At 35.7% G+C, this 15,783-nt stretch overlaps 1 protein-coding gene and 1 non-coding gene across 2 annotated transcripts in view; one reads left to right on the top strand and one right to left on the bottom strand.

Moving 5' to 3' along the window:
- Positions 1-15,783, top strand: part of Cenpi (centromere protein I) — a 79,460-nt gene that overhangs the window by 23,525 nt on the left and 40,152 nt on the right. Inside the window, exons 9-15 of the mRNA XM_077107209.1 lie at positions 3,500-3,589; positions 3,914-4,042; positions 4,283-4,450; positions 4,585-4,705; positions 5,827-5,918; positions 7,826-7,943; positions 8,032-8,096. Of these exons, the coding sequence (XP_076963324.1) occupies positions 3,500-3,589; positions 3,914-4,042; positions 4,283-4,450; positions 4,585-4,705; positions 5,827-5,918; positions 7,826-7,943; positions 8,032-8,096 (783 nt within the window). The remainder of the gene's footprint in view (positions 1-3,499; positions 3,590-3,913; positions 4,043-4,282; positions 4,451-4,584; positions 4,706-5,826; positions 5,919-7,825; positions 7,944-8,031; positions 8,097-15,783) is intronic.
- On the bottom strand, positions 7,293-7,365 carry Trnaa-ugc (transfer RNA alanine (anticodon UGC)). The gene has a single exon. It is a non-coding gene; the product is annotated as a tRNA-Ala (tRNA).

The following is a 15,783-nucleotide window of genomic DNA, read 5'->3' as shown; positions in this document are numbered from 1 at the left end:
TCCTCTGTGCTTTTTAATTTTATTTTGAGATGGGGTCTCACTAAGATGTTGAGGCTGTCTTCAAACTGTGATCTTCCTGCCTCAGCTTCCCAAGCAGTTGGAATTACATGTGTGCACCACTGTATCTAATGTCAGCTCTTTTTCTGTTTCCTTGTGGTTCTTTTTTTTTTTTTTAAATTGTTTTTTAGTTATAGTTGGACACAAATATCTTTATTTATTTTTATGTGGTGCTGAGGATTGAACCCAGGTCCTCGCACATGCTAGGAGAGCACTCTACCACTGTGCTACAACCCCAGCCCTCCTCATAGTTCTTATTTGGTCTGTCTTTCATCATAGTGGGTTTTTCTCAAATACTTGGTAAAGCTTATTTGTTTATATTTAATAGTAACACTAAAATGGTGATTGAAAACTTCTGTGCATGAGCAGGAATTTTTCATTGTAGCATCTTGATGTCTCATGGGGGAGCCTCCCTGATGATTGTGCCAATTTTCCCAGAGAGATATTATCCTGTTTCCTGCTTGGGGGTTCTATGGTTCTCCAGAGAAAGAGAACCAATAGGGTGGGGGTGGGGTGTGTGTGGGTGGGGGTGTGTTATAAGGAACTGACTCCTATGGTTATGGAGGATGGCATGTCCAAAATCAGTAGGATATGGTAGGCCAGCAGGCTGGAGACTCAGGAGAGCAGGTGTTTGCAGTGAGTTCAAAGACAGTCGGCTATAGAACTCAGAAGAGTTGATGGTTCAAAAGAAATCTGAAAGTAGTCTGCTGGAAAAGTTTCTGTGTCTTAGGGAGATTGGTCTTCTTATTCTATTCAGGCCTTCAACTCATCATTACAAGATCCATCTACATTATAGAGGACAATCTGCTTTAAAGTTTTCCTAGTTAAATGTTAATTTCATTCAGAACACCCTTAGAAACGCCCAAAAATACCTGGGCATCTCATGAACCAGCCAAATTGATACATAAAATTAACCATCATAGGGGTATAAACCTGGCTGTTGGCACTTGGGACCTAAGCAGTAGGAAGGAGCAAAGAGTGGTTGGTCTTGGTATTCTCCCTTAGATGTGCTGGAATATAAGTCCTGCTTCATCTTCAGGGAGTGAAACACTAATGTTTTACCGGGATGGTGAAGGAATTTGGATTCTAACTTCTGCTTCTTTTTTTTTTTTTTTTTTGTACCTGGGATTGAACTCAGGGGCACTCAACCACTGAGTCACATCCCCAGCCCTTTTTGTATTTTATTTAGAGACAGGGTCTCATTGAGTTGCTTAGTGCCTTGCCATTGCCGAGGCTGTCTTTGAATTCGCAGTCCTCCTGTCTCAGCTTCCTGAGCCGCTGGGATTACAGGTGTGTGCCACTGTGCCCAGACTGCTACTTTTGTAGGCTTTCAAGTGATCCTATTTTCTGTCCTCTTGAAACTCCACTTTTCAGAGGTATCTAGTCCTTCAAAATCTTGAGCCTTTCTGGAAGTTCACAAATATTAATCAGCTTCCTTTGAGGCTTTTTGTGTTGGTGCCTTAATTTTATACTATCTGTTCTCCTAACTTTTTACTATTTGCCCATCTTTATTTTAGGTTCCAAAATATTGTTCAGGTCTCTCCTGTACTGTTGCCTCTTCTCTTGTTCTCCTTGAACTTGTGCTTTATGCCTTTTTCATTCCTTTACTGTGTTCTTAATGGCAATTTGGTAAGACCTTAGGGTTAATCACATAATATGTTCAGTATGCCATATTGAATTGAAAGTCTCCTACTTTTTAAATGTTAACTTTTTAAAATATATATGTGTGTATGTATGTATATATGTATATATACACATATATATTTGTAGTTGGACACAATACCTCTATTTCTTTATTTATTTATTTTTATGTGGTACTGAGGATTGAACCCAGGGCCTTGCTTGTGCTAGGTGAGTGCTGTACTGCTGAGCTACATCCCCAGCCCCTTAAATGTTAACTTTTTAATAAACAAATATAAGTTTAATTAAAAGATCTCTGCATTGCTGGGTGTGGTGGTGCATGCCTGTAATCCTAGTGGCTCGGGAGGCTGAGCAGGAGGATCACAAGTTCAAAGCGAGACTCAGCAACTTAGGCCCTAAGCAATTCAGTGAGACCCTGTCTCTAAATAAAATTTTAAAAGGGGAGGTGGTGCTGGGGAGGTGATTAAGTGTCCCTAGGTTCAATCCCTAGTATCAAGAAAAAAAAAAAAAAGGGAAAGAAATTAATAGAGGGATTTTAGAGGTTGGATAAAGGGAGGTTGGATTTGACCAGTGCAAGCTGTACGCATATATGGAAATATCACACTGAACCCAATTAATTTGTGTTAAATAAAAAATAAAATATTTTTAAAAAGCAAATTTTAGCCAGGCATGGTGGTACACACCACTAATCCCAGTTACTCAGGAGGCTAAAGGTAGCAGGATTGCAAATTTGAGACCCTCCTGGGCAACTTAGTGAAAACCTGTCTCAGAATAAAAAATAAAAAGGCCTGGTAGAGTACCCTTGGGTTCAATCCACAGTACCACACACACAAACACAAAAGACTTTAAATAAACTTCATTTTACGAAGCTTTTATAAAATAGAATTATTGTATGCCTCATAACATTTTCGTCAACAATAGGCTGCACATACAATGGTATGTATCATATAGCCTGTATGTAGTAGACTGTACCATTTAGGTTTGTGTAAGTACATTCAGAGATGTTCCAATGACAAAATCACCTAACAATGCACTTCTCATACCCCCATCATTAAGTGACACACTTCCGTGCTGTATTTCTAATGCCTATTTGCTGCCTTTGTACAGTATTAAAATAAATTTTAATGTACTAAAACAATGTGGTTACCTTTCTGGATTCATTTTAGTGGTATGATTTCTCTGGATATCTGGTATCTAGCAGTAATGATTTCTTTCATTGTAAAGTTAGTATGTTTGTTAAGACTTTTTTTTTTTTTTTTTTTTTTTGTAATATCAAGTTGCTTGACACTTGCAAACCAATTTTGAGATTTTTCTAGTTTTCCAGGATTTATGATAATCAGGCATTATATTAATATTTCTTCTGTTTCCTTGGCTTCCCTTTTAGAACCCATCTTCTTGATGTCTGAATCATAGATGAGTAAACTACGTCCTGAATATGTTACCAGTGAGAATAAGCCATGTTATACTAGGAAGTATGACAGGCAAGACTAAGATATGGGTAGGGAAGAAGATAAAATAGGAAGAGGAGAGAAAAATAACAAGGAAGAAGTAGAACAGGCAGAAAGGTCATAAAATAGAAGTTCTCAGGTTGGAGAACTTTGTTTTATGATGGTTGATTCAAATATGTGGTTACTTATTCCTTTATTTTCTGTAGCATCTTTCTATGGTTATATCATAGTAAAATTGGAATCTGAATATCTGTTTAATCTCATTTTATTATTAATTTTTCTTCTTGGTACTTATTTTCTCTATTTCCTACTGGCCACAAAATTGAAAATGGAAAATTCTTATTTTATTTCAGGGAATGCAGCCTCATCTCCAGGCTTTGTTGTCACTATATAAGTTCTTTGTTCCTACTTTGATTTCTGTATCTCTGCCTGTAAGGAAGAAGGTAAGGGATTATGGAGAAATAAGTCATATGGAAATTGAAATATATTATTTTTAGAAGTTTACAGATTTGGACTAAAATATTTATTGCTTATTGTTTAGATATCTAGTGTTATAGTACTATTAGGGGAAAGTTTTATTAGGGATTGGTATTTTGTATTGTTCCATTTGGTGCATTTAATAGATTCTTGATTAGGAAAACACATTAAATGGATTTGTGTGGGAACAAAATCATAATTAATATGCTTTCAGTTAATGAAGAATTTTATAGTTTGTTTCTCCAACTTACCAGTACCCATTTCATTGTACTTTACACCCAAAATTATAGATCTATTTTAAGAATTCAGAGAATATGTGGAATTCAGCTCTACTTGCTATGAGGGTAAGAAATCAGCAACCTTTTCCAGAACCTCTAAAACTGGTGTTGGGTTCAGCTAATGTCCATCCTCTAAAAAGAGTAAGTATCGGTACCCCAAATGACTTGTGTGCCTTTCTTTTATAAAATCCAAATAATAACCAATCAGATATTGGAGGAGATTATACAGATTTAAATTTAAATCCATTTTATTTATGCAGGATACTATGGAAACTACATTCAGACTCCTTTAATTAAAACACCTTAACAACTGATTTTATACTTGTAATTTATAGTCTGTTTAGTTCATTGATAGATTGTTCTATTATCTTTTTCCTTTAGAAATTGAATTCTCACTCAATTATACCTGTGCTAAATTCTGGTAGCTATACTAAAGAATGTGGAAAAAAAGAGATGAGTCTTTCTGATTGTCTCAGTCACAATAGATCCTTTCCATTAGAACAGCTTCAAAACTTCCCTCAACTCTTAGAAAACATTCATTGCTTAGAGGTATGTTTATCTGCATTTTCTATTTGACTTTCATGGCTTTTATTTTTGTTGTGTATTCCCTATATGATGATTTCCTTGTTGCCATGACCCACTTTTTATATACTAACTGCTGACTAGCTGTTTTATCTTTATAGCTGCCTTCTCAGATAGGCTCAGTGTTGAACAACTCTCTGCTACTTCACTATATTAACTGTGTCAGAGATGAGTCGATTTTATTGAGGCTCTATCACTGGTTGAGTCAAACATTACAAGAAGGTAAGAATTAACACTTAAAAACATTGAATAAATAAGAACAGAACAAGATAGTTTTCAAATGAGTTTCTTTTATAAGGGTGCCAAATTCTAGACAAGAAGAGACTTCATAGGTTGTAATAGTTTCTCTGGTAATCATATATTTAAATCATAAATACTTCTGTTGTAATTTCAAGTCAATAAGAAAGTTGGGGTGTTGTTAAAGAAATCCTGCTGGATGGCTACCAGAACTTGCTGATTGCCTCTACTTTGATGACCATCACAATCCAAGGCCTCCTTTTCCTTGCATACCCAGAAACTTGCCATTAGTGAGAGTATTAGGTTAATAAAACTAACAAATCAGAGGACACTAATGTATAAGCTAGAATGTCAAATTATTATTTTATAATAGAAAAGATTCTTTCTGATAACCACGATGTTCATATCTGACAACTAGAATATCCCTTTTTTGCCACCAGCATATATGGAAGACAGGTTTGTCATTAGAAGATTTCTTAATTATAGGATTAAAGGAAAGGGCAGTGAGAAGTCTTTTCATCTAGGACATAGTAGAACCTGATCATTTCATTCCTTCAAAAGGAAATATTTTTCTATAGATAGTCTTTCTGTTTACCAGAATGACTGTGTTTCTTTCCAGGATAAGCAACTTATGACTCTTTAAGTATTTAAAGTCAGTTTTAGTCAGTTCCAGGCTAATTCTTCTACTCAGAGGCTTTCTTTAGAAAGGACATGATGTGATATATTAGATGTCCAAATAGTTAATTGTTACCACATGTAGATTATATCCAGTGAACCCTAATTTAAGCTTAGTGTATTCTCAAACTTTTAATCTGTACATTAATAGTTTCTTGGATTACTATGTGACATAAAGCTAATCACATTCATTATATATGGATTTTTACTGTTTTTTTTTTCATAATAAGCCTTCCCCTAAGCAGCCATGTTTTTGAGGAGCATTTTATTATCACCTCCACATTCCTGTTACAGTCTATAGTGTGAGTTGTCTAGAATGTGAGACAACTTTTTAAATGTGTCATTTGTCACTTCAGAGTAGTGATAATTATATTTTGTATGGTTTTTATTATTATGCAACCATATGCTTATGTTCACTATTTGTGATCTAGAATGTATTTGGTATAAGGTGAATAATTATGAACATGGAAAAGACTTTGCCAACTTCCTGGACACTATCATCAGGGCACAGTGCTTCCTACTGGTAAGATTCCACTTGTTTTCTGCACACTCCATCACTCTTTACTAAAATTTATTTAGATGTCCGTCAAAAACTTTTCTTTAATACCTGACATCTTTTGTAAGCAACATTTGCTCAATATGAAATTCACTGTAAATAGAGCTGAGGTGGACTGATGTTTATCTTTGCTCTGTTGGAGTTGAAGAAAGAATGTTACATTATTCAAATAAAAGGGAAAGGCTATCTATGATTCAAGAGAAAAACTAAAGATATCATTGAATGCATACAACTAATTGAATTAGCTGATAAAGTGAATCGCATAGGGTCACTACTTGTGTTCTTGATAGTAGTAAACATTTTTTGAGTATCAAATATGTTACAGAAAATGGTCTATTTAGCTTGGGTAACTCTGAGTTGTATTTTAAGCTGTGTTATAGATATCATTGCCATCCCAAAGCCTTCATGCATCACCCAAGTCTGGATTAGCTACTTGTTTTACATGCCCCGTTTTCCCTGTTCTTACCTCTGTCATGGCATTTTTAGTATCCATTTTCCCACATATTATGAGCTCCCAGAAGGCAATAACCATGTCTAAGTTTTTTTAATATTCTACTTGGTACCTAATTTGAAAGAGATGTTCAATGTTTGTTCAGTAAATCTTAGGGTATGAAACCATTTAGTTTGAAATTGGGTATGAGCTATGATAGGATAAAAAGAGCAATCTAGGTTGAGTTTTGGTTTTCCTGCTGGGAAGGATGGATGGTCTTCATTGAGAAAAGGAATATAGGATGAGCAGGCTCAGAAGAAAAGATGAGTTTGATTTAAGAGATGCCTTGGGATATCTAAGAGGTCATATCCAATAGGCAGTTAGATTAAGTCAAGAGCTCAGAAATGAGATTAGGGCTAAAGATAAAAATTTAGGACTCCTCATGATAAAGGTGGCATTTTGACTTTCATATGGATGAGATTCCCCAGAGATTTCATGTCATGAAAATAAGGTTTGGGATGGAGTCCTGGTGAATGCCAGTACTTAAGCCTCAAATGAAAAAAGGGAAACACTGGGTCTTTATTTTGGTGGAAATGTAAGCATCCTAGACTCTTGGGCTTTTCCAGATGGGGCTACTCAGAGTTTGGATTTGGTCTATGGCCCCTAATGAAATTCTAACCCTATTATATAACATTGTACACATTTTATTGACTATTCAAATTATATTGTATATACTCAAATAATAAATTTCATTTATCCTTAAAAATATTATATTAATTGGGACTGGAATAGTAGCTCAGTGGTAGAGTGCTTGCCTAGCATGTGTAAGGCACTGGGTTCAATTATTAACACTGCATATAAAAAGTAAATGAATAAAATAAAAGTCCATCAATATCTTTTTTTGCTTTTGGTGGTGGTGCTGGGGATTGAACCCAGGACCTTATGCATGCAAGGCAAGCACTCTACCAACTGAGCTATATCCCCAATCCAAAAGTCCATCAATACCTAAAAATAAATTTAGATATTCCATTATTTGAATTTTTACCTTCTTTCTAATTTATAACATTTTATAGTGCTTGAAAACTATTGATAAAGATGGTAATGTATCTAAATACTAATCACCTCATCCTTTTTATTAGCACTTATGGTGCCTAAGACTTTTATATTATATATATTTATTTATTTATTTTTTTAAAATTTATTTTATTTTATGTGTGTGTGTGTGTGTGAGATCCTAGGGGTTGAACTCATGGCCTTATGCATGCAAGGCAAGGACTCTACCAACTGTAGTATATCCCAAGTTCGACCTTTATTATATTGATGACAAAAAAAAATTTGTCTTAAAGTGAAACAACCATAGCACAAAACAAAAATAAGCTGGTTTCCTAGAGAGTAATTATGATTAAGAGTTCCATGTAAGGTTTGCTATCGACTTGTATTTTAGGAGGGGTTTTATTCCTGTGAAGCATTCCTCTATAAGAGCCTTCCTCTCTGGGATGGCCTCTGTTGTCGGTCACAGTTCCTTCAGCTTGTGAGCTGGATTCCTTTTAGTAGTTTTTCAGGTATGTATCATGAAAACTTGGAGTCATTTAATTCAATGTAATATGAATTTAAAGGATCTTTAATATGCTTTTTTTTTTAAATTCCTAGAGGTGAAGCCACTTCTTTTTGACCATCTAGCACAGCTCTTCTTTACATCAACCATTTATTTCAAGGTAAAAAAAAATGTCCTGCTTAATCTCAGTAAGAGGTATTGTTTATTACCAGTGGTACACAATTCCAAATTGATATTATAGCACTGATTTTTTTGAGTGATTCTCTTGAATCTGGACTTTGAAGTATGAAATTACTCAATTCAAAGTTAACAGAATTTTCTGCTTTTAATGTTTTGTCTTATATATTTTTCCTGGATTGTTTCCATTTGTAGCAAATGACAAAGTGAATGAATGTGGCAAATGTGTACTAGGCAAGTGCTCTACAACTGAGCCATATTCTTATCCTGCAAATGTGTATTAATAAAAACAAACTGAGAAGTACTCAACTGTATTTAGTTTGATTGTTATGGTTTGTGTTTTTGTAGATAATGCTTAATTCATTTCACAAATATTCATTGAGCATCCACTGAAACTGAATTTTTGAGATGAAACTCGAATCCTTCTGATGGTGGGTGGGGTCTGTGTAAGGTTGCAGGCCTTTGCAGTGGAACAGTATTGCAGCTATTAATGGTGGGTCATGCTCTCCAGTGTTTCAGCAGACCCCAGCAGCTCACCATTAGTTTCTTCTTTCTGCATTCTTGTCTCATGAATTTGAAGAATGAAATCCACAAACCAGGATGAGTGAGTGTAAGAGTAGGATTTAGTGAAGAATAGAAGTAGGAACAGAACTCTTGTAGTGCAAGAGGGGACCAAATAGCAGGTTTTCTCCATCTGAATGTGCTAGTTTAGAGGTTTATATAACACTTAGATCACTACTATTGATCCAAACTTATGCTAATTAGAAACTCTCAAGTCCCAAATTCCATTCAGGTTTGACCCACTTCCATTTTCTCACTGGACATTAGGATGGAGGAAGTTAAAGTTGTGGGATGATCTATGCTTGCAGATTTGAGGCTGCTTCTGGCCGCAGGTGTCTGAACCATGCCCAGGCCTGTCCGCCAAAGCATGACAGGGTGGTGTGCCTCGGCTTTTAGCACCTTAGGACCATCATGCCTGCATGGTGGGCTCCATGTAGCTACAGGCTGTGCTTGCCACCTACACTCCAACCAACCTGGGCTGCCACTCCACTTTCCTGCTCTGCTGCCACTTCTTGGCAGGGACAAGTAGGATGGCTTTGCAGGTTAGCAGCCAGGAAGCCATGTTACCACTATATACTAGGCACTCTTCTTAACACTGGGAATATGTAAACAGCATATAGTGACCAAAGCAAACAAACTCCTTGGGACATTCATATTGTGTATTTATAATTTAGTCATTTTCTGCTAATAAAATTCTTCAAATCTTATTTGATAAAATTAAATGTGTTACTATTTTTGGGGTGGTCTCCAAAAAGACCACTGTGACTTTCAAGAGCTCTACCTGGATGAGTTGAGGCACTTTCTTAAAGAATGGTTATTTCACTTCCAAAAAAGTGATAACGTGAGTAGTGTTTCTTTTACAACTTATTTTCATTTAAATCACTTAATGTTATAGGAAAAATATGTCTTCTGATTAGCATTTGTCATAAATGAATCATACATTGTTTCTTAAAATTTGATGTTTTTTAAATTAGAGTTTTATGGTTATACATAATAGATAGATTCATCATGACAAACTCATACATGCATAGAAATCAATTTTGGTTCATGACCCTCCCACTTTTCCCTCCTGTCCTCCCTCCCCTCTCATTCTCCTTACTCTACTGTAGTAGACTTCTTTTCTCTCATCTGTTATTTCATATCATTTTGTCCTTCCCTCCCCTTTTCCTTTATTTTACTCTAGCTTCTGCATATGAGATAAAACATTTGACCTTTAAGTTTCTGAGTTTGGCTTATTTCACTTAGCATGACATTATACTCCATTTTCATCCATTTTCAAAATAGATTCTGACAATTCTCTGGATTTCAGAGGGTTCTGTAGTAATAGGTCCATTTTCCTCTCTGATCCTGTTTGCTTCTTACTCTTTCTTTTGGTTAGTTTGGCTAAAGGCTTGTCAATTTTATTTTTTCAAAGAACTAACTCTGTTACATTGATCATTTGTATTATTCTCAATTTCATTGATTTTTGGCTCTGGTCCTAATTATTTCTTGTCTTCTGGTTTGGGGGTTAGTTTGTTCTTTTTCTTTTTCTTTATTTTTAAAAAATATTTATTTTTTAGTTGTAATTGGACAGAATACCTTTATTTTATTTATTTATTTTTCTGTGGTGCTGAGGATTGAACTCAGGGTCTTCCACGTGCTAGGCGAGCAGTCTACCACTGAGCCACAATCCCAGCCCCAGTTGTTCTTTTTCTAAGACCATAAGGTGGAGCATAAGCTTATTTACTTGGACTCTTGCAAATTTTTTAATGTAGACACTCAGTAGTGTCTATGAATTCTCTTAGGACAGTTTTCATGCTGTCCCAGAGATTTTGGTATGTTTTACCTTTGTGTTCATCTCTAAGAATTTTTTGATTTCTATTTTCATTTCTTAGATCCATTCTTCTTTTAAGAAAATTTTGTTTAATCTCCCTGTGTTTGTATAGTTTCTATTATTTGTCTTGCTGTTGATTTCTAGCTTCATTCCATTATGATGTGATAGGATACATGGGATTAGATCAATTTTTTATATTAGCTAAGATTTGCTTTGTGGCCTAGAGTATGATGTATTTTGGAAAATGTCCCATGTACAGCTGAAAAAAAGGTAAATTAAGCAGTTATGGGGTGTAATATTCTGAAGATGTCTATTAGGTCCATTTGATTTATAGTGTTTAGGTTGGAAATATATTTATTGATTTTTTTTGTTTTGTTTTGATGAGATGTCTTTTGGTGATAAGAATGTATAGAAATTCCCCAGTATTATTGTGTTGGGGTCTATGTGGAATTTAATGTCATGGAATATTTTTTCATGTAATTGGGTTTGTTGACATTTGAGGCATAAATGTTTACTATAGTTATATCTTCTAATTGGATTTCCCTTTACTAGGACATAGTGGCCTTTGTCTCTTCTGATTAATTTTTGCTTGAAATCTGCTTTGTTTGATATGAGAATAGCTAGTACTCCTTGATTTGTTGGACCAGATGCCTGGAATAGTTTTTCTACTCGCTTTTTACGTTCTTCAGCACGTCAATGTCTTTGCCTATGAGTCTCTTATAAACAGCATATAGTTGGATCTTGTTTTGTGATCCATTCTGTTAATCTGTGTCTTTTAATTGGAGAGTTGAGACCATTAACATTCAGCGTTAGTATGCATGTGTTTGTGTTTTTCTCCATTTATTTTTTTGCTATATTTTATCCTGTCTTGATTCTCATTTACTGAATTATTCTTCTATTGAATGTCTTTTGTGGACTTTGGGAATTATTTTTTAGTTCCTCTGTATACAATTTATCTTTGAGTATTCTTTTAATGCTGATATGGTCCTCATGAATTTTTTAAATTTATTCTTGTTGAAGAAAGTTCTTTCCTCCTTGAATTTTTTTTTTAGAGTATAATGTGGAAATATATTTAAAGTCTTTTTTAACAACATTCTTTTTTTTTTTTTTATTGGTTATTCAAAACATTACAAAGATTGCAGAATCACATCGGTTTCCTCCTTGAATTTAAAATTGACTTTTGATGGGTGTAGTAACTTTGGCTGACAGGTTTTTTTTTTTTTTTAATTTGTTCTAATTAGTTATACATGATAGCAGAATGCATTTCAACTCATTGTACACAAATGGAGCACAAATTCTCATTTACCTGATTGTACACGATGCAGGGTCACACTGTGCAATCATACATGTATATAGGGTGATAATGTTCATCTCATTCTACCACCCTTTACACCCCACATCCCCTCCCTTCTCTCCCCTCCCTTCTATCCCTCCCCTCTGCCCAATCCAAAGTTCTTCCAGCCTTCCCTAGCCCTCCCCCACCCCCATTACGGATCAGTGTCTGCATATCAGAGAAAACATTTGGCCTTTGGTTTTTGGGGATTGGCTTATTTCGCCTAGCATGATATTCTCCATCTCCATCCATTTACCTGGAAATGCCATAATTTCATTCTTCTTTAAGTCAGTAATATTTCATTGTCTATATATGACATTTTTTTATCCATTCATCTGTTGAAGAGCATCTAGGTTGGTTCCATAGTTTAGCTATTGTGAATTTACCTGCTATTGTGAATTATGCTGATTTTAAGTCCTTTGGATATAGACCAAGGGGTGGGATAGCTGGGTCAAATGGTGGTTCCATTCCAAGTGTTCTAAGGAATCTTCATACTGCTTTCCAGATTGGTTGCATCAATTTGTAGTCCCACCAGCAATGTCCAAGTCTACCTTTTCCCCCATATCCTTGCAAACACTTGACACTTGATGCTTGTATTCTTGATAATTACCATTCTGACTAGAGTGAGAGGAAATCTTAGAGTAGCTTTGATTTGCATTTCTCTAATTGCTAGATGCCACAGTCTGGCTGGACACAATTCACGAGCCACTTGTCAAGCAGAAATGAACTTTATTTTTAGAACACACACGCGCACCACACGAGCTCTTCAGGAATTCCCTCAGAGCCCAACTGCCACCACCGGCTTCCAGCGAGCCTCTCAACCCCCACTCCTCCAGGTCTTGAGGCCGATTGGCTGGGTCATGTGGGCGGAGCCAAAAGTCCCCCCCAATGAGCAGCTCCGTGGTCTGAAAGGGTGGGGAAACAGCCCAATGAGCATCACCGCAGAGGAGCCAATCAGCTGGCAGCTGGAAGTTTGCTGGGGCCACTGTGAGCCAATCAGCTGGAAGTTTGCTGGGGCCGCTTCGGCTGTGGCTCTCAACATCTAGAGATATTGAACATTTTTTCATATATTTGTTAATTGATTGTCTATCTTCTGTGAAGTGTCCAATTCCTTAGCCCATTTATTGATTGGGTTTTTTTGGGGGGGGTTAAATTTTTCAAATTCTTTATATATCCTGGAGATTCGTGCTTTATCTAATGTGCATGTGTTAAAGATTTTCTCCCATTTTGTAGGTTCTCCATGTTATTGTTTCCTTTACATAGAAGAAGCTTTTCAGTTTGAATCCATACCATTTATTGATTCTTGATTTTATTTCTTGTGTTTTTAGGAGTCATGCTAAGGAAGTCAGGTCCTAAGCAGACATGATAAAGATTTGGACCTACTTTTTCCTCTATTAGGTGCAGGATCTCTGGTCTAATTCCTTTGTCCTTGATCCACTGTAAGTTAGTTTTGTGCATGGTGAGGGATAGGGGTTTAATTTCATTTTGTTTTGCATGTGGATTTCCAATTTTCCTAGCATCATTTGTTGAAGAGGCTATGTTTTCTCTAATGTATGTTTTGGTGCCTTTGTCTAATATAAGATAACTGAAGTTATGTGGGTTTGTCTCTGTAACCTCTATTCTGTACCATTGGTCTACAAGTCTGTTTTGGTGCCAGGACCATGCTGTTTTTGTTACTATTGCTCTGTAGTATAGTTTAAGGTCTGGTATAGTGATACCACCTGTTTCACTCTTCTTGCTAAGGATTGTTTTAACTATTCTGGGTCTCTTATTTTTCAAGATGTTTTTCATGACTGCTTTTTCTATTTCTATGAGAAATGTCATTGGGATTTTAATAGGAATTGCATTAAATCTGTATAACGCTCTTGGTAGTATGGCCATTTTGACAATATTAGCTCTGTCTATCTGAGAACATGAGAGAGCTTTCCATCTTCTAAGGTCTTCTTTAATTTTTTTCTTTAGTGTTCTGTAGTTTTTATTGTAGAGATTTTTGTACCTCTTTTGTTAGATTGATTCTCAAGTGTTTTGTGGTTTCTTTTTTTTTTTTTTGAGGCTATTGTGAATGGGGTAGTTTTTTAATTTCTCTTTCAGAAGATTCATCACTGATGTGTAGAAATGCATTTTATTTATGGGTGTTGATTTTACATCTTGCTACTTTGCTGAAATCATTTTTTAGTTCTAGAAGTTTTATGGTGGAATATTTTTTGGATCCTCTAGGTATAGAATCATGTTGTGGGCAAGTAGTGATAGTTTGAATTTTTTTCCTGTTTATATCACTTTGATTTCTTTCATCTGTCTAATTGCTTTGGCTGGAGTTTCCATAACTATGTTGACTAGAAGTGGTGAAAGAGGACATCCCTGTCTTTTTCCAGTTTTTAGAGGGAATGCTTTCAATTTTTCTCCATTTAGAATGATGTTGCCCTTAGGCTTAGTGTAGATAGCTTTTACAATGTTGAGTTATGTTCCTACTTTCACTAGATTTTCTAGAGTTTTGAACTTGAGGGGATGCTGTATTTTGTTAAGTGCTTTTTCTACATCTATTGAAATGATCATATGATTTTTTTTTGTTGTTGTTGTTGTAGTTGGACACAATACCTTTATTTTACTCATTTATTTTTATGTGGTGCTGAGGATCAAACCCAGGGCCTCACAAGTGCTAGGCGAGTGCTCTACCACTGAGCCACAACCCCAGCCCTGATCATATGATTCTTGTCTTTAATTCTATTGATGTGATGAATTACGTTGATTGATTTCCATCTGTTGAACCACCTTTGCATCCTTGGGATGAACCCCACTTGATTGTGGTGCACTTTTTAAAAAATATGTTTTTGTATGTGATTTTCCAGAATTTTTTACATTTTAAATTTATTCTAATTTGTTGTTCAATACAACAGAATACATTTCAATTTATAGTACACATATAGAGCACAATTTTTCATGTCTCTGGTTGTTCACGAGTCACACCAAGTACATGTCTTCATACAAGTACTTAGGGTAATGATATCCATTTCATTACATCATCTCTCCTACCCCCATGTACCCTCCCTTCCCCTCTCTCCTCTTTGCCCTATCTAAAGTTCCTCCATTCCTCCTATGCTCCCCACCCATCCCCATTATGGGTCAGCATCCACATATCAGAGAAAACATTTGGCCTTTGTTATTTTGGGATTGGCTAACTTCACTTAGCATAATATTCTCCAACTCCATCCATTTACCTTCAAATGCCATGATTTTATTCTCTTTTAATGCTCAGTAATATATCATTGTGTATATATACCACATTTTCTTTATCCATTCATCTACTGAAGGGCATCTAGGTTGGTTCCACAATTTAGCTATTGGGAATTGTGCTGTTATAAACATTGATGGGGCTACATCACTGTAGTATGCTGTTTTTAAGTCCTTTGGGTGTAAATGAGTAGTGAGATAGCTGGGTCAAATAGTGGTTCCATTTCCATTTTTCCAAGGAATCTCCATACTGCTTTCCATATTGGCTGCACCAATTTGCAGTCCCACCAGCAATATATGAGTGTACCTTTTTCCCCATATCCTCACGAACACTTATTGTTGTTTGTATTCTTGATAAGTGCCATTCTGACTGGTGTGAGATGAAATCTTAGAGTAGTTTTGATTTGCATTTCTCTAATTGCTAGAGATGTTGAACATTTTTTCATATATTTGTTGATTATATATCATCATTGAAATGATCTTTTGCTATCTGTATTTTTCCTCTTATATCATCCTTTACTTTGCAGATCAGTTTAACTATGTACATTCTGAAGTCCTTCTCTGACATTTCTTCTACTGTCATTTCTTTTTATTTAATATTTTTTTTTTAGTTGTAGTTGGACACAATACCTTTATTTTATTTATTTATTTTATGTGGTGCTGAGGAGCGAACTCAGTGCCTCGCACGTGCCAGGCGAGCGCTCTACTGTTGAGCCCCAACCCCAACCCCTTCTA

This window comes from Callospermophilus lateralis, chromosome X (genome assembly GCF_048772815.1).
Source record: "Callospermophilus lateralis isolate mCalLat2 chromosome X, mCalLat2.hap1, whole genome shotgun sequence".
Classification (NCBI taxonomy): domain Eukaryota; kingdom Metazoa; phylum Chordata; class Mammalia; order Rodentia; family Sciuridae; genus Callospermophilus; species Callospermophilus lateralis.
This window is presented reverse-complemented; position numbering and strand designations above follow the sequence as displayed.